The 19690-nt window shown below is 38.4% G+C and overlaps 1 protein-coding gene across 1 annotated transcript in view; it reads left to right on the forward strand.

Annotated features, from left to right (window-relative positions):
* Positions 1-19690, forward strand: part of plpp4 (phospholipid phosphatase 4) — a 40318-nt gene that overhangs the window by 14726 nt on the left and 5902 nt on the right. The window contains exons 2-5 of the mRNA XM_026309719.1: positions 6798-6906; positions 10207-10297; positions 14518-14581; positions 14728-14852. Of these exons, the coding sequence (XP_026165504.1) occupies positions 6798-6906; positions 10207-10297; positions 14518-14581; positions 14728-14852 (389 nt within the window). The remainder of the gene's footprint in view (positions 1-6797; positions 6907-10206; positions 10298-14517; positions 14582-14727; positions 14853-19690) is intronic.

Raw genomic sequence — 19690 nt, forward strand, 5'->3', positions numbered from 1 at the left:
GTTTCTCCTCTGCCTTTAGCCAGTTTGAGAAGGGATATCTCCAGGGAAGCCAGAGCTAGCTGAGTGTCACTCTGCATCTGTGCAGCTCCCCTCCTCTCTCTTCTGCCTGTGACAAGACCGATGCTGTTCATTCCTCACACGTTTGGTCAAGGCTCTGACTGTAACCACTAAGTCAAACAGAGAGAGACAGAGGGGATGTGACATTTACTGCACTTGCAGAATTCTGACATCCCTGGCTAAGTGCAGCATAAGGACTGTCTACGAAAATACTCATTTTTGATTGAATCCCTTTAACTATGTTAATTAAATGTGATTATTTTAGCTACACAGTTTGGTGTATAGGATATTTAGATGGGGATATTGATAGTATGGATTTATTTTGTGAGTGTACAAGTTGTGACTATAATATTAGAAAGTTAATAGAAAGTTGGGTAAAAACATATATGCATGTACTTAGAGGCACAATACAACAATCAACACCCCACATAAACACACATTAGTTGTCAAGGTAGCAGTGCTGTGCTCCGCGGGTCCGATAATAAATGAAATAAAGTGGCTTAATTAAATCAAGAATGTATCCTCAGTCTGTCTGTTGTCTCCGCTCTTTCTCAACTGTGATCCACCCCTAATCAAATAGCAGCCTCAGCAGCAGCATTTTATTAAATCACAGAAACCACAGCTGCCTTTGTTTAAATCCAGCTGTGCTAGAGGATTTAGATTTGATTTAGCTGCAATAGGATTTTTTTTTTTTTTTCCTATGTGGAATAAGAAATGAAAACTGAAGCAAAACCTGTGCCGTGCTTTTTCCTTCCAGCAGTTTTGAATATGTAAGTTGTGCATTTGTGATAAACTGAGGTTCGTCTGCTGTGACTCTCACCCATCAATCATAACAGATTTCTCTTTCGTAGGTTGGAGCATTCTGACAGCACATTTTTCAGATGCACAACTCCAGAAAAGGTGATGTGATCTGATGCACTCTACAGTCATAGTGTATATCCATTCAGTGCATTTCTAATAGGAAAACTGGAAAATGTTCCTGACCTACTTAACTAAATGATTTGGTAACTTTGGAGAAATGTAGATTAAATAGTACGTTATAATGTAAGCTTCAACAGTAAGTGTGATGGTCAAGTTTTCTTAGTGGCTTGCTGAGGAGCAAATTACAGTGCACATCACAGAGTGCATTTAAAGGAACAGATTAAAGTTGGCTAAAATTCAAAGAGATGAGAACATCAGCACCATTTTCGGTTCAATATGAGCACACAGACAGTTATAAGTAGCTGAGAATATTTAAAATGAGATAGGCAGTGGTCTTTAGAGGTGCTGTTAGGTGGAGTTTGTTACCTTTGGATAGAGCCAGGTGGTTTCTTTGTTGTTGTTTTCAGCCTCCCTGCCAAGCTAAGCTAAACTGCTGATAGAAAATGACAATCTAGTCCTTTAATGTGCAATTTTTAAAATTATTCTAATTCCATTCTGTCTCTAATTTAACATCACACTGATACCAGCTTACAGTATCCTAATTGTCCCTGTTCCACATGGAAAATAAAGCATGCATGAGGTGAAGTCAAAATAGCTTTATGGAGTGACAAACATTTCTTACAGAGCTCTTTGTAAATTTAAAAGTGAAAGACATCAGAAAGTAAGCTTAACACGGTGAGACCAAACACTCTGGTAGAGCACATGATTTGCTGACAGGCTCAAAGGAAAAATAGCAAAAGTGCATTTTTGAACATATTCTTACCATGACTTAACATTTTTGGAAAGTTTATTCTGAGCACGATCTTTATTTTAATTTGGGAACTGCTTTGTGCAACAACTGAAAGCCTCTGCTCAGACAATGTAGAGAGCTTAGAGGATTCAAGTGCCATCCAAGCAGTATGTTGCTGATTTGGCCTGTGTGCCAGTCACCTCTGGGACATAATTCATCCAGGAATCAGAGAGCCAGTTCATAGTCTGGTCCTCCATGTTCATATCAATTATTGTTTCTCATTGAATCCCTTCTCCTCAGTGTCATCACTGCAAATCCATATTTTTAGATATAAAATGTATTCATATCCAAGCTTGAATTCAAGCATTCACCACTGATTTAGCTTTTTTGAACAGCCCAGTGCTCCAGTTGGATTTGATGACATATAGGAGAACAAATGAGAATTTACCAGTGGTAAATGTTCCAGAAGAGGCATTGAACAGAGAAGGATGGGAAATTTCCTCAGGGCTCAACACAACTTCTGATCCTAATAGCTTGTAAATCTCTCTTTTCAGTAGCTCCCTGCAATATGATTAAAAGATGAAATATATGATTAAATGACTGGAGTAAAAAAGTAAGGGGTGATATGTGGGTGCTATCAGACAGAGAAACACACTGATGATCACCCACTCTTGATCTGGTGGGAGAAGTCATTTGAAGTTCATTCACAGACCTGGCAGATGGTCAGGTCCAAGTTTTTCCCCTCAGTCCCTCCACTACACACAGCTCAGCCCTAGTAGTTCAGTTGATTGCCAAATGTGTACCTCTTGAGAGTGCAAATGCAATCAGATGTGAGCAGAGACCATGTCCTGCATCTTTTTGAATGTGTCCCTGGATTGCAGCAGGTACTGTAGCAGTCATACCTGTAAGCATCTCTGGTGCAAAGTGCAGCAAAATGAGGATAATGGCTTAACCCACATAGCAAGGGCGACACTTGCCCGGAGTTAACTCCACGGTGCCCGAACGGCTCGCTTGCACTGTCTGGTGCTTTGTGTCTCTGTGTTGAGGACATTTTAAAGCTCCCTGATATTTTCCATTCCCCTTGAGAGGTGAAGGTCACACACTTTGTGAGCTAAGTGAGCTGCGCAGCGTGGGCACTGCTCTGTGGCCTGCTGCACCTGTAGATAAATACTGTCTTACTGTAGTTTAATGAAGGCTCCAGGCATTTGGCCCCCACTCTGCTAACCCCTGCTAGCAGATACAATGCGATCAATATCAGTATAAACGCTCAGCTTCTTTTTGGATATTTCTGTGATAGGCTGAGGCACCAGTGCACTCACACAGACATTCAGCCCAAAGATTACTTTCAGACTCAGTTTTGTGAAAGTGGGGAGCTTGCCTGAAGTTAATCAAACTAAGCTATTTCACTCTTCTGTGTGCCTAATTGCTTTGCAGCATATCCAACTAATTAAGGAGGAACTTCTCAACATTTTTTTTTTTTTTTACTCTATGTCACAATGGCACAGCAGATGATATGTATTCCAGAGGCCACAGCCACTCTGAGTTGTAAATTAAGCACTTTCAAATTAGCGGCTTGTATGGTTCTTGATGTTGTTGTGTGCTAAATCTACAAACTGGGTGGGGATTTTGACAAATAATTTTTAGTTTTCATTCCGTTGCTGCAGCTGTGCTTGTCAGATTTGGGATATCTAGTAGAATTTGATAGAAACTGATGATGGTAAATTGGCTCAAATGCAGAGTTTTAATGAGGAACGGGATGTGATGAAAAGCTGGTCTTCAGTTAGCAAAGGTCTGATCTGAATATTTGAAACCAAGAATAGACTGTATATAACACTGTATGGAAATTATTATGGATATATGTGACAACATGTGTACGCTGAGCATAAATGAGGCCTACAATTAAACTATGCCTAATGTCCAAAGTTTTTCAAAAGTTTGATGCCAGCACTCGTTATGTTAAAAACTTCATATATTCACCTACCATGTTGACAGTTAATCTCTAATGGGTCGGCTCCTATATAAGCCTTTATGCCTTTGCTCAATAATGTCTGTGCACAGAGCAAACAGAAATTGATAAAAGAGAATGATGTCCTCCCCAGGCAGCCAGCAGACGGTGCTGAGTTCAGGGCCTGTTGTTTATAGGTACTCTGAGAGCTGTTCTGTTCTGTTCAAATATTGTGTCAGAGGATCTCGGGTGCCATTGAAGCAATGATTGGAATCTTTGTTTGTAGAAAAAAAAAAACATTTAGATTTTTCCTGTACGGTAAGTGCTGCAAGCACCCCACAGGTTTTTGAGAAGAAGACAATTAAAAATGGAATATGTCACAAACAAAAACTATAAATGAAAATATATTATTCTTTGAACCTGATGTTTTGGTATCTAAATGTGTTTTTACTATAATTAAGCCTACCACCACACCCAACCCTTTTTGTCTCCCTTTTAAATCAATGTGATTATAATAATTTCCCAGCAGGATCAATTGGGGTGCGTGCTGAGTCTGTCATTACCTCTCCCAGCTCTGACATTAGCTCCGCTAATGCGACTGTAATCCACATTGTCCTTTCTTCCCCACACACAGAAATGCATCCCCTGTCACCAGCTGAAAAATGATGCACTTCCTGCTGCTTTCATTGCAGCCTGTAAATTACAATAAAAGTAAAATTAATTCCCTCAAAGGCTAGACACTTCTAACTCTGGAATCAAGGATGAAGCCTTCATTAATTCCAACTGCGCTTGATGTTTGCTGCCTAGAGCCCTTAATGCATGCCTAAACCATACTGAAGTTTTTTAGTTTTTTTTTATTGGTAAAGAGAAGATGAGGCAAAAATCTTCCATTTGAATTTCGAGCCAAGGGAATCGTTTGAGGGCAATATTGATTTAATAGAGGAGATCTGATACAAATAGAGATAAGAGAGCAATATTATTACATGTCCAAAAGCCATTTTAATTTTAACTTTATGAAAGTGAAATTTGAGGTATTCACTGCCATAGTGGCAGTATTTTATTAATTTTCTTATGTTAGTCAAAAATATGTTAAACAGATAAAAACAGATTTAATTTGTGTGAATCTCTAATGTTAACATAGAAAAACTAAATCCAGCGCAGAAATGGCAGACTCTCAATAAATCCTACTACGTAGAGAGTTAATTACACAATGCTAACACATTAAAAGATTCCCAAAGAAATAAATGAGGTCTAGCTTCCTGACATGCCTAAAGATTGTAGCCCTAAAACCTAACAGAATGGGCCATTTTTAATAATCATCACTATGTTGTGCCTCTTCATCAGGTTAGTTCATTCAATCATAAACCCATGAAAACAAATGTTGTGAAAATGACTTTTATCTGTGGAGTTACCTCAGGGGAGTGTGTGCCTCAAACTCATTAAGACGTCAGGGGATTGGAGATAAGACTTGCACAGTGACAGGTAGAGCGCTACAGTATTTAATGACCTGAGAGCTGTATATGTGTGTGTGTGTTCAAATGAGAGGAGGTGGTGGTTACTCACCTTATCTCTATATGTTTAAGACAGAGAGATACTCTGCTTTTAAACTGATGTCTGAACAATAAAGCTGATGAGAGGACGAGCTGAGAAAATGAAGCATTTTGTGGGTCTTGCACATGAGCCCAGAAAGGTACAAAATCAACACGTACTGATTAGGCTCCTCCCTTAAATAAAACAAAACAAACCAAAACAAAACAAAAAAAACAAAACCAGAAAACTGACAAATAGACTTTCCAGAGAGTGTGTAATGTGCTGCATGTCTTTTAGAGAGTTTAAAAATAGGTAATTCAAGCTCTAGAGAGGGAAAAATAAGAAAATCTGTTTTACAAGAATCCATATTATGTAGGGAAGGGTTGCTAAAGAAGCATGTGCCTTTTAGCTAGTGGCCATATTTCCATAGTTTGAGATATACTGAGGTGCTGCATAGGATCCTATTTATCAACCACACTTGTGCTGCCGCTAGCCAGTGAGCTGCTCTGCTTGAGCAGATGTGTGATAAATGCCTTGTTAGATGGCATATACAGTAGTTGTTTGGGAGAGCACCACTCAGTCACTTTATCCACCCGGACTGAAGCAGTTTTTCAGGAGAATAAACTGCTTGAACCTAAAAATCCTTTCACAAACTGCCACACAGCTATTGTTTTATTTTATTCTTCAATAATAAAAGTTCCATAATCTAGAGTATATCTATTTTTTGGTTTGTATCTATGTCAAGATTGCTAGCTATTTTTGATTATATTATTATTTATTATTTAGTTTTATTATATTATTATAGGCCTATATTGTGTTATAGGCCCATATACTGTGTGTGGGCAGGGGAGCTTATCTCAGGAGACCCAGAGATAAAGATATTTGTTTGTTTTAAGGCATTAAGTAAGTTGATTTCAGGCATCCCAGAAATTTTTGGTGGCACCAATGAGCATGCAGCTGTACTTTTGATTTTTTTTTTTTTTATTACATGGGGCACTTCTTCAGTCAGTCAGTGTGGGGCACTGACAGAGTATTTTTCACAGTTTAGCTGTGACTGTGCCTGATTATACAAAATTCCCCAGAGACAGACTTTCTCTAATTTCTTTCTTTTAGAGTTTTCTTGCTATAAGACAATGGCCCCACAAACACGTACCTTTAAAATCTTCCTCCACTGGGAGCTCAGTGCTTTAAATATTTGGTTCTCCCTATGGCACTACATCTCATAGCACAGTTACGCAACACAGCAGTGCATTATGTATAACTGTTTCAAAGTGCAGTGACAAAAAGACCGTGTTGGGACGACAGAAAACAAGGTCATGTCTGACAGATTATTGGGTGGCCAGGGAGGGCTGGAAGAAGCAGGAGAATGCTAATTTGTTTCCACTCAGTAAAGGTGTGAGACAGTTCACATGGCCTCGGTTCTGTTATTCCTTATGGAGCGATAAAGTGGCCCTGTTATCGCGAGCCCTGTAAATGAAAAATTATAGGCATAATCAGACTGTGCACACACTAAAAAATCATGTGATATCTCATGTGGCACTGTTTCTCTGTGCAAATGCATCTGCTAAATGTCTATTGAGTAACTGATCTCTGCATATTTGTTCTTTGCCACAGATTTACAGAGTTTCTGGAGCCGTTTGAGAGAGTGATTCAACCAGAGGAGCTTTGGCTCTACAAGAATCCTCTGGTTGAGTCAGACCACATTCCCAAGAGGGTCATGTTTGTAAGTACCTGCTGTCTAATTATGCTTTCCTCTTATTACAGACTAGATTTGCCACTGAATACTTTGACATAATTGAAGTCTACATGAAACCCATCCTCTGCTTAATTCTTAGTAATCTATCTGTGTGATGGAGAAATTCCTTTTTTGGACAATCAGTCCTGATCATGACTGTAAAACCTCTTCTTTTCTACTGTTGCGGCCTGAGTTGTATTAAATGATTTGAGAAGGGCTTCACAGAGATGCTTCTAATGTCAATATGTTTTCCTCTTGGACAGCAGTAAGTGGCACAGGGTTAAGATGAGTTTCTGTTCTATATGGCGTCGTTGCCGTGGCTCTTACTGTGAACACTGAGCAAATAACCTAAAGAATCTCTTGGCAAACATTTCCATCCAGCACACCTGTGCTGATTTAGTTCAAAGTGCAGTTCTCACCACACTGGGCGAGCAGAACTCATTCTAAAATCTCATTATCTAGATGATCGTGGTTTCAAAGATTATGGTAAAATATTGCAACTCTATGGATGCCAAAACAATCATGCCAAAAACCTGAAATACTGCACTGAAACTACTTGCATCTGCTTCCAAAAGTCTATGCATTAGAGTGAAAAAAGGTGTTTTTGAAACAATTTAATGAAATCAAAAAGTTTAATGATAACTGAGACTTGAAAGAAATAGCAGAGCTTGAGAGAAGTGCACATTTTTATTTCTTACCATAAGTTGAAGAAGGTTCATACCACTTTATGGGGGAGTTATGTGTTGTAACTATTTCTTAGCCGACAGTAGTCGGGCGCTGTGGCTTTCTTGCCATCACCGTGAGGTTGCCAGGCAACCAGGAAGCCACAACATCCATCTGAAAAAATAAAAAATGGAAAAGCTGCAACAGGTCTGTAACTTCAAACAGAAACTGTGACTATCTAGATTGAATTATCCAGGCACACTCAGCGGGAATGAGCTGAGTGTGCCTGAGAGAGAACTCATAATAACATTATAAAAACTTACTAACTCATTTCTTGTGATTACACAAAATATTAAAGCAGGTTAACAGGCACAGACTTGTCTCCATACACATAAATCAACCCATCACATGTGCAGGAACAGGCACAGATTAGTCAGTGACTAATCATCATTTTATTTCAAATAGTCACAGCTACCACATATATACTGTATGTTCCTCTCTAAAACAATGACTGTCATTAAGTTGTGCATGTGGAGGATTAGTTTGGCTAGAAGCCTTTTTGATTAGTATAAAAGGGTTAGAACGTTATGTGGTTTGCTCATAAATAAAAAAAAACTGAGCTTTAAATTGCTCATCAACAAGTAATTTGTTGGATATTTGTTCTAAGCACTAGAAAGTGCATTGTTCATAGAAAGCTTACACCAATCCAGCAGAAGGCCCACAGTCATACACACACACACAGATGCCTACAATTAAACTTTCAGTGATATTTGTCTGTAGTATAGAAGGTCCAGACAAATGCAATAGATAAGCCCTCCTCTACAGCTTTTCTGCCCTCTATTATTTCTATTTCCTTTATCAGCTCCTTCATCAACTACTTTATTAAAATGTTGACAGTTTATATTAACTTCAATGTCAGTGGATCTTTGGACATGACAGGCTGCCAGAATTATAATAGGGAGAGAAAACCCCAACCTCCACACCCCCCTCACCCCACATGCCTCTTCTCTAGAAATTCTCTAGATGCTGATGCCCGACGGTCAGACCTCCTCAGTGTCACGGGTGTGGAGAATTTATCTGACAATTAAAAATACTTCATGGAGGGAAATAACATCAAACTACATTATGACTCACTGTGACCTTCTTTAAAAAGTAGATTGTACTAGACTGTGTGCCGCCTAGAGTCACTCTGCGATTCTGTCATTTTAGAAATGGAAGGAAAATCCTCAGTGCTTTTTATGTACAGTACTGTTGGGCCCACACGATCAAATCTTATTGAAGACGTTTTTGCTGTTGCCAAGTTCGTGTAGACACCACCAAATAATGTACATTTCTTCTTCTTTTTCTAATGTACAAGTTATTATCATTATTATTATTATTTCTTGAAGAGATACTCAAAATGTAACTCATATTAAAATAACTGGGAAATTATTGATGTTATTTTTGACAGTAGGAACCTCAGTGAGAGTGAAATGTGAGTATAGTCCACCGCCTAAATAGGTGAGGAAGCAATAACAGTTTTTTTCACTGATGTGTCTTGATTATAGCTATTCATATACCTCCTTTGAAGAAATCTGTTACTTTCCCAGTAACACTAGAATAATTTACAATTAGCATACTGGTGAAACTGATGTGTACACATTATACAGCATTCATAGGGTTGTGTTAAATGAACATGTAAAATCTGTAAAGCATGATAATGAACCTTATTAGCCCCATGTGCCAAAATAGATCTTTTTACTAATAAAAAAAATATAAATGCTTTTTTATAGGAGTCATTAAATTGCCATAAAATATTATGAGCAAAGATCAAACCTTTATGTTTTCAAGTTGAAACCACCTTTGGTACTGGTGCCTTTTCAGATAGCTTTTCACTCTGCATAAATTCTGAGGAGCTGTGATAGTCTCAACCTGACAGAGAAAGAGGTGTTTCTCTCCCTTTCATTCCCTCACAACTTCTGTGATAAAATGATGGGATGAGATATGAGTGAAAGGGCATTGATACACAGTATTGTATATCCTGCAATGCCATTTTTGACATGTAAGGGCCAATTTTAGCCCTATGTTGTCCATAGTAGCATTACACACGTCAGGATGTCTTTCTGCGAAATTTTAAATATACCCATTTAATTTAAAGTTCAGAAAATAACTGTGCACTTATAAGTGTGAATCTAAGTGTGATTACAAGTTTGAATCCATCTCCTTCAAGAGAGATGATGAGGTTCACAGTGTGATACACAGAGGACCGACAGCATTTGATTTGTGTTAAAAATGGAAGTGAAAACTTGTTTTTACAACCGCCACTGCTTAAAGAAAGAAACCACATTGAGTTTGGTGGGAAAGTAGTTAATACATTTGGAGACATAAATAATTACCTAAGTGTTGATGAGGCCCAAATCTCATATCAAGGGCAGAATTACTGTGTGTGCATGCAGGAAACAATAAAAAAGCTTGTATGGCCTCTCAGTTTGCCTTGTTAAAATTATCTCTGAATAATGGATAGGTTCATGTCATTCCCTGAGGCAAAGTCATTTTACGACTTACCTGTAAAACAGACGCTGTAGGACGCAGCAGAGCCTTTCTAATGTCACAGTGATAACATTTTTTGTCTCGATTTCCTCACAGGCAATTTCATTCCTTACCCCACTGGCGGTGATATTTGTGGTGAAGATAATTCAGAGGACGGACAAGACGGAGATCAAAGAGGCATGTTTAGGTATGTGAAATTTCTTGAAATGTCATGAATTTGTGGTTGTTAGACACAATCTTGCCTATAAAAGATCTTAAAATAATAGCATATAAATATATATATATATATATATATATATATATATATATATATATATATATATATATATATATATATATATATATATATATATATATATATATATATATATATATATATATATATATATATATATATATATATATATATATATATATATATATATATATATATATATACACATACTGTGTTTACTGGATTATTTTTTAACAGCTACAAAGCTTGCCCCATTTCTAATTTTCTGGCTTTTGATTATTTGGTCACCTTGACGTACTTTCAGTGCAGTCCTCTCAACTCTGTGATCCACTCTAACAGTTACAATGGTCTCACACAAATTAACCTTAAACCAGCCATGAAAATTTACACTTATTTAAAATGTTATGTATTTGTTTAATTCACAAACAACATCTGGGTATGTCTGACACTGATATTTTTTTCCCCATGTGTTCTGCCATCTCCCCCTGGGTCGAGCCTTCGGTGCATCAGAGAGAATTAAGAGGGTTGAACACAAATCCAATTAAAGAGACACGCAGAGATGAATTGGGTGGAAAGAGGGTGGTGTGGTGCACCACTGTAGAACTTAACAGGCCCATTACTGCCTGCAGAGAAGCACTTCCACCAGCCATTATATCCATACAGTTAAACATGCTCACTCAGAAGAACAAAGAATAAAAGAGAGCCCATTATTCTGACAAGTTCCTACATCATCACAGTTTTGAACATTGTTTTGAACCATCACTACCTCTAGACCATAAAGCAGCTTTTCAGCTGGTTATTCAATAAAAAAAGTACTTATTTTTAACTACAGTACCTAAAGATTTGTTTAGTTTTTATCCTAAGCTAAAATCACAGAAAAGAAACTGTTCTTATATTATCTCGTTTGTTTAAAGTTGTCACTGAGGGTAATTCTGAATTCATGATTCAAAATTTCAAACAAATATAATCTGAGTTGGCATAAATTAAGGATTTCAGTTCGTGTAATGCTGAAGGGATTTGGTTTTCCTACTGTAGTGCATTTATTGGACAATACACATAGATAGATTATAGGACAATGGGCTTTGTGGGTTTTTTAGTTAATGGATTGACTTTCCAGTGGAAACGTTAAAAACCCCTCTGGGTTAGGGGCCCCTGACTCACTGGGCCCTTGAGCCTGTGCCCGATAGGCCCATTGAGTAATCCATCAATGACGATACAGCATTGTGCTGTCATAATGCTTCTTTATTTTACTTTGAAGTAAGAACACAGGGTTCCCTTTGTAGGGATGTCTAAAAACTCTTTATCATACTTAATCTCCCACAGCTTAATTGTGTAATTATCTATCAGTCTGTATATAATGAAGCCATTTTAAGTTTGAATTTATTTTCTAAAAGACTGCACTCTGAGAATGACATAGAGATCATTCTGTAGTGATTGTTTTAAATTTTGATTACAAAGCATGAAGAATGTAATTTGTCAGCTGGATGTGAGATCTCACAGCTTTATAGTTTGGTATATGCAGACGGAGTAAGTCTTCCAGTTACTGAGACAATGACAATGAGTTTTCTGTAGTAAGAGTGCGTTGTCTCTGTCAAAGCTTTAACTCTTTCACTTGCTTTTCAAATGGCTATTGTGCAGTAGAAAAAGATTTGCACAGCAGATCAACTTTGTTAAAGTCACCCAACCTCCAGCAAATTGGCCAAAATATTCAGAAGCTGAATGAAAGTGCTTCAACAGCAGCCATGTAACCGTGTCGGTAGGTCTCTAATTTCCTGATACTGTGCCTTAGTGCAATCAGTAGTGCAAACTCCAAGGTGCCGGGACATGTGGATATGAGCAGCACTGGTGACCGGAGGAACAAGCAGAATCCTCCATGTAGCACAGCATGGACCAGTTGAGCAGGATGAATGCACTGTTAGATGCAGGAATTCAACATCAGCTTTGAGAATGACCCCACTTCACCTTTCTTCGAATGCTTTACTGGGAGTTGATGTGAGGTAGGTTCAGGTTTAAATGGAGGCACAAAGTCTCATGAATATGCACTCTGGTTCATTACTATACAGCACCAACAGTTTGTATGAGTATGTCTGATTTCTTCATGAGTCTGAGAAGCTATGCCATTCGGTCAAAGCAGACAACATGTCTAAGTATAAAAAATCTGCTCCAAATAGTGTGTCTGTGCTACTGCCCACCCTGGGCCAGCACAAAATGAATTAAAGTTTTCAAGACCATCTGCAAACCTATCCAGGTTAGATTTCAGAAAACGCAGCTGGAGCAATTTTTTGATACCATTAAATTCTAGGCTTCCTCATACAAAATAAGAGCTGACAGAGGAAACACTTTGCAATTTAATGTCCTATTTTTGAACTGGTCAAATGAAACATATCTCATTTTGGGCTTCCATTTGATCTGCCCAGGGTTTGCTCAGATTAACAGCCTGTTAAATAACACTGACACTGTGCTCCTCTCAGCAGCTTGGGAAGATAATACATTTGAGTGCTGGTGTTGTGGGGTGAATTCAATTGGCCTGCAGACTGCTGGGACTGACTTACGAGGGCAGCCACTCTGGCTAATGACGAGCCCTAGTGGTTTGTCTCATAGCTAATTAAATGAACATACAGTTGCAGTATGCCTACCTGTCAACTATAGTACTCCCATTGTTTCCTATTAGCAAAGGTGAGCAGTATTGTCACAGTCAGAGTAGGGGCAATCATTTTGTCACTGCTGCTGTAGAGTCATTTGTCTCCTAATTAAATGTATCATTCATATTTGCCAGCAGTAAATTGTACAGGGGGCACAGCTTTTCTTTCATACTGGTGATAATAGCATGGCTCTGTAGATGGTGAATCTATCTGTTGTTTCACCACTCTGGCCCAGAAGACCATATCTCAATAAATATTGCATGAATTGCCATGAAATGTTGTACAGCCATCCATACTGCACAGAGGGTAAATGCTGATGACTTCACTGGATGACTTTTCCTCTACTGCTACGATGAAGATCACAATTGTGGCATTCAAGAAAATGAATCAGTGAATATTACATAAAACATGGTCCCCAATAGGAGAAATTGTGATATCTTTGGTGATCCCCTGACCTATGCAGGGGGGGAATTTCATTTGCTGAATGCGTTTGTTTATGACTACATCCCTCCAAAACCTCACTGTAATTCCCATAAGCCTCAACTGTACCTTGTGTTTACTGCTAATTAGCAAATGTTAGCATTCTGACATCATGCTGTACATGCTAACCATGAGCATGTTACCATTATCATTGTGAGAATGTTAACTGACATTATCATTTAGCTCAAAGCACCGCGCCTCACAGAGCTGATGGCATGCCTGCAGATCCTCAGCCTTATTGAGATATCGTTCATATTGAGCTGGTTCTGTGACAGCTATGGGAACTTAAAATGTGAAAATGTGAAGCACCACAGGAACAGTAATGCAAAGTCAGAGCTTCATTTCTCCCACCTGCACAAAGGATGCAATCCAACTAAAGATGAAAGAATCTATGGATTTAGCTTCAGTATGTGTGTGCATACTTGTACTGCATGGCGGTCTTTGCTTTTTTATGCCTTGGAAGTGAAGACGTTTTAGGAAAATGAAAACATCTTGGCTCCTCATTTCTCACACACCTTCAAAGGTCGGTTTGTAGGTTGAGACTAGGTTTTAGGGTTGAGGTTATAATTAGGTCTAAGATAAAGGTTGGAGTTAGGCACTCAGTTGTGAAGGTTACATGTCCTTACAGCTTTAGAAAGATGTGTGTGTGTGTGTGTGTGTGTGTGTGTGTGCGTGTGCGTGTGCGTGTGCGTGTGTGTGTGTGTGTGTGTTTATGGTACACCGTAACCTGCACCTCCTGCTAATGCTTAGAAATTATGAAAGACTGTTTGACTTATAAACCCTGACAACCAATCTGTCTAACTGCAAGGGAAATTCCCATGAACCTAATTGGCTGTTTTATTTGTACACTATGTCAGAAGAGTGCTTAACCTGCCAGAAAGTGTACTGCTCTGATAGTAAAATTAATTATTTTACTACAGCATCACTGTCTCTATGAATATCACTTAACACTGAGAATGCCTCCTCAGTCAGCCTTCTCTGTTTTTCCGGTTTCAACAATAAACCTCAGCGAGATCCTTATATGACTGTGTGTCAATCTTCCTTTTTCAGCTGTGTCTCTGGCTCTTGCCCTGAATGGAGTCTTCACAAATACTATCAAGTTGATTGTTGGCAGGTATGATAAACAAATTCTGGCATTTTAAAGGTTCTGCCAGTGATACTAAACATTAAGCAAGACATTTTTCAGTTTCTGTGGATTAGAATTGTGGCCAGTGAATTACAGAAAAAGGTTTTCTCTTGTGGTTTGTATTTTATTTCCAGACCCAGGCCTGATTATTTCCAGCGTTGTTTCCCAGATGGACAAATGAATGCGAAGATGCTTTGCACCGGGGAGCCAGATCTAGTCTCTGAGGGACGGAAGAGCTTCCCCAGCAGCCATTCCTCCTGTGAGTATCAGTCAGGAAGCAGATTACTGTCAGCAACACAATGCAACAAAAAGACACCAGGACCTACACACTGACTAAAACTGCATATACCGTAACTGTATCTAGGCACTTAGTTTGATCTGGAAGCTCTGAGCAACATAGAAGTGTAAAATATCCATGAGTGCTGACAAGGTGTTCACGTTTCAAAGAGATGATCTTGTTGCTGCTGCTCTTTAAAGGTAATTACAAAATGTAACATCCCGAAGCGGCTTGTTGAGATACTTATGGGTTTTTTTTTGATTGAGTCAAGCATTTCCAATCTTGTTTACTTGGCATATGAGTGTTGAATGCACACTCACTGTTTTGGCTTCATTTGTACTCTGTTCAGCTGTGTAGACCAATGTGGGACACTGGACATCTTTTTTGACCAAGCTGTTTTCACTTCCGCAGTGTGTTAAATTATTCACGTTTTTTTTTTAGTTGTCCAGCAGATGAATTTTAAGTGGTATGCAAGTAGTCTTTCTTTGGGCCACACCGACGTGAAATAAACTCCCAGCATTATATCAGGCATGTACAGTAAAGAATGCAATTTTCTGAAAATAGCGCGTCATGGCCTTGCCACTATAGAACATGATAAATAAACTTGTGCCTACATTTTGTTTGTTTTTTATTCTTGCTTCAGTGAACATGCACCACAGAAAAGTCCACCTGCAGTAAAATGTCTACTGTGAAGTTATACTAAACCATTCAGCTCTCTGTTATGCAAAAATGAAAACCATACCTTTACATGGTCCAGTGAGCTGTGGCCTCGCTGTGGGTTACCTGATACTGATGTTGTTTGCTTTTCCTCAAAAGTCTGATTACATTTCGACTCTATGTTCACATTCACACTCTGCACGATAATTATGAAGAATTAAATAGTAGCCCGTTACAAAAATGTGTAAATGCTCAAATGGTTGCAGCCAACTGAACCATTTACTGTAACTGTCACAAGTTAAAAAGAAGTGAGAATATTTGTCATGAACATCACAAACTTTTTTTGATTTTTCCAAATTTTATATTCTAATTAAGCTGAAAGAAGTTGTGTGTAAGAAACGCACTGCTCATGAAATATTTTGTGAATGTTTCTCTATACTGGACTTTGAATCAAGCATGTTATTAGTTAGTCTTTGTATGTTACAATAACATAGCGAGGTACAATAATGGATAAAATGGCATAGGCAGAGAAAAGTTTCACTGATGTGAAAGAGGGCTCTAATTTCACAGTCCAGTCTGAGTTTGAAGTTTTAACACTATATTAAAGTTGCACTTAAAGTTTCTCATACACCTGCTTTAACAATGAAATGCTTTGAAGTGCAGGCTGTATCCCATTAGAAATGGCAGAGTGGGACATTGCTCTGAAATTTACTGCAGCACTATGTATGGATTACATTCATCTACGCAGCAGCTCTAATGGTCTTATTTTGTGGCGCTGTGAGTAAGAAAGTGATTGAGCGAACCGTGCACTGAGAACATAGAGAGGACCCATATGCCCACACATCAAGAGAGCAAAAGAAATCCAATTTCCTGCTTGTGTCCCTTTTCACCAAGACACCATTTGTTGGGTTGTGCATAAGTTACAATGCTTTTAACCAGACAAACGTATCAGTAGACAGGGAACAGGGTCAGACGGACGGGTGTGTGTGTGTGTGAGGGTGTGCGTGTGTGTGTGTGTGTGTGTGTGTGTGTGTAGTCTTATTCAGACTGGTATCTGGATGTAACACAGCATCATTTCTGGCTGTTTTGAAACATAGCCTACAGACACATGGTCTCCACTACCCACTAACTAACCCACCAGAAACAGCCAGGACCCAAATACAACAAAAATATATACCAGGTTTCACTGTGTGGTGACAGCTATATTTTAAAACACAAACTATTAGGGCATTTGAAGTTTTCCAAGCTGCTGAGGTTCTCTCCAATTACATTTCCTTTCTTCACCTCATAACAAAATAACACAGCAACAGAAATTGAAGGAGACAGGCCCTAGAGAGAGAAAAACAGATAAATATAAATTTCTCTGAACCCGCTGCACCCATATACGCAATGGTGACAACAGGGTCTCGAAGCTGTAAATTGTCTCCTTGTTCATATAAATATTCATGTCACTATCTCCTTGTGTGTATATCTATTGGCTTATATTAGATATGATCAATTAATATGCACTTTTAAAACCCATCTGCCATCTTTTAAATCTACATTTCTCCAGTGCCTAAATGAATCCTGGGAGATGGTTCTAATCACATCTGTGAATTGCCATATTGCTTCTTTCACTTACAGTGCACACATATCCACATATTAAACTAGCCACAGCCTGGAACATGCGTCTTATTAGTTCAATATCCAGGGAGTATTGCACTTCTGAAAAGGGTGCTCTAATATGTTGATAATAACTTAAGTTGGGCATGTGCCAGGTAGTTTGGAGTATCCAACAAAGATGAGGAACAGCTTGTGTAGAAGTGTAGCAATTATCGAGCTCTACTAATGAGTTCCTGTTAGACGTATGTTAATAGATGAAACAGCCTTAGTGCCTTAGTGGCTGTTTAATATGCGGTGCCCCACTGGTCCCTGAAGGGGTCAAAGGTCCGATGGAGGGCTGGGAGATGGAAAACATCTCAGTGACTGGTTAGACAGTCTATGTCTGTGTGTGGTCAAGTAGTTCAGTGATAGATATTTCACCAGAAATATAGGAGAGGAGGGTAAAGAGACTAATATAACGTTACCGCAGAGCATCACTCTACTCTTTGAATCCACTGCCAATCCCTGTGGTTTTAAAATTACCCTCGCCTACTTTTGAAAGTTACCTCTGTGTATTCACCTGTTAAAAGATATACCAAGTTCAACAAAAAGCTCCTCATATACCACGACTTCCTTTTTTAATATACACCCTGCCTTACAGTACTTATTTCTCTTATCAGTCATCCATCCATGCGTCTTACTTGAGCTCATTTAGGACTCTTTGTAATACTTATGTGGAGTAACTCCAGCAGAGCTGTTCACACCAGACGTCTTATGAATCTGTCTGAGCTGAATCAGTTCTCTAAGAAAAGTTTTATTCTTTTATTTTAGATACTGCTCCCAGAGTAGGTTCAGCCAGCTAGTAGGCTTACTCTTTCCACCAACACTGTGAATGTTTAATGTTCAATAAAGACAACAAAACATTACAAATTGTTTGTGTATTTGTCTGTCTCTCTCATCACATCAGATTTTATAAACATTTACCACAGGGTTCACAGGGTTTAACCAAAGGGTTCACATACTTCACACAGTACTGCTTATTTATCATGTATTTTTGTGAAAGTACAACTGACATCCGTCCTCTTTGTTTTTTGCCTCAGTTCTGCCATGTTTACAGAAATCACTCCCTGTTTCCTTCTAAAAAGTGCAATCAGGCTTGATTCTACTTCAGTTATGTCTGAACAAACCTTGTGGTTGTTTGAAGATGAAAAAGGAAATTACTCTGCGCCCATCACTCTCATTACGCATCTTTGTTTTGTCTAGGGGGAATTACTTTTCAAGGCTCATAAAATGCACGAAGCAGATTCATTACCCTGATGTTTTTTTTTCTTTGTTTGCCTCCTCTCTGTCCTCTGGGGCCAGTTTCACAAGGCATTTTAGACTGGTCTGTAGCATTACACCAGTCTGAATTTTACTATTAGACTACACTAATGCAAGTCAGACATTTTTCCAGATTGACTTATTTTAAGCCTAAAAATAAGTCACCATGACCTTCTGTACATGTCATTCATAACAGTCAGTGACATTTGTTAAGCAATGGAAATAACTTACAAAAAAGATGAAAAAGTGATGCACTATTTGTGGAAAAGTCTTTAGAGCCTGGAGTAAATCATTGCATCTAAACACTATTGGCTGTGATTACATTTGCCATCTTAATTCTTTATTTCCCCAGAACACGTAGCAAATTAGTCCAACTTAAAACGAACAGCTATACAGCCTTGTGTAACAGCTACATCTAAACAGCCATATAGTATAAAACAGTTAGATCGCAGCCATATACCCAGTATTTATTGTATGACTCTACAATAAATACTGTGTATTATAAATGGGCTTGTGTGTCTTTTTGTGTGTGGATGTGTCTGGAAGACACATGCAACCCATCCCCAGTTGTGTATTATTCTTATTAAAATTTCTTAGTGTTATTCTCAAGATGTTAAATCACTACGTGTGCAAACATATTAATTAGATGGAAATACTGTAAAACATGCTTTTTACTGCTTTATGCTTGCACACGTTCCCTTTTTTTCCTTACTTATAGTAATTCAGATGCAATTTTGTCAAATCTCTTCATGTCTGCGATAGAAAATTCTGCCAGCCAACTGAGAAGCTAACCAAATATTCCATGCAGTTTCAAATTACAGTTATTTTATATTTTTTGACCTGCCTCACAGTCAGATAAATTACTGTTAAATGCACTGTTAAAAAGTTTTTTGGTCTGACAGCAAAGCACATGAATAACTCATAATAAACTTTTTAAACTCTAAACAACAGATCCATCAGCTGGTCTTTGAAGCGATACACATACACCCGCAGTTTTGCTTTACATTTGTTCACTGTGTGTCTGTGGTTACTCCAAAGACCCTAAAAACTGCCCAAACATATAACTATGACTGTGGGTGAATAAATGCATTCTGTTTCTTGAGCTGTCCAGGGTTCTTACCTGCCTTTCTGTGAAGACATGCCTGGGTAAGCTCCAGCTCCCATCACTCTGAATTATGATAATGTGCAACAGCCGTAAAATGGGTCTCTGCTCGAGTCCAAGCTTGGTCTTCACAGGGAAATAAAACATAAATTATGAGTCA

This window comes from Mastacembelus armatus, chromosome 15 (assembly GCF_900324485.2).
Source record: "Mastacembelus armatus chromosome 15, fMasArm1.2, whole genome shotgun sequence".
In the NCBI taxonomy this organism is placed as follows: Eukaryota; Metazoa; Chordata; class Actinopteri; order Synbranchiformes; family Mastacembelidae; genus Mastacembelus; species Mastacembelus armatus.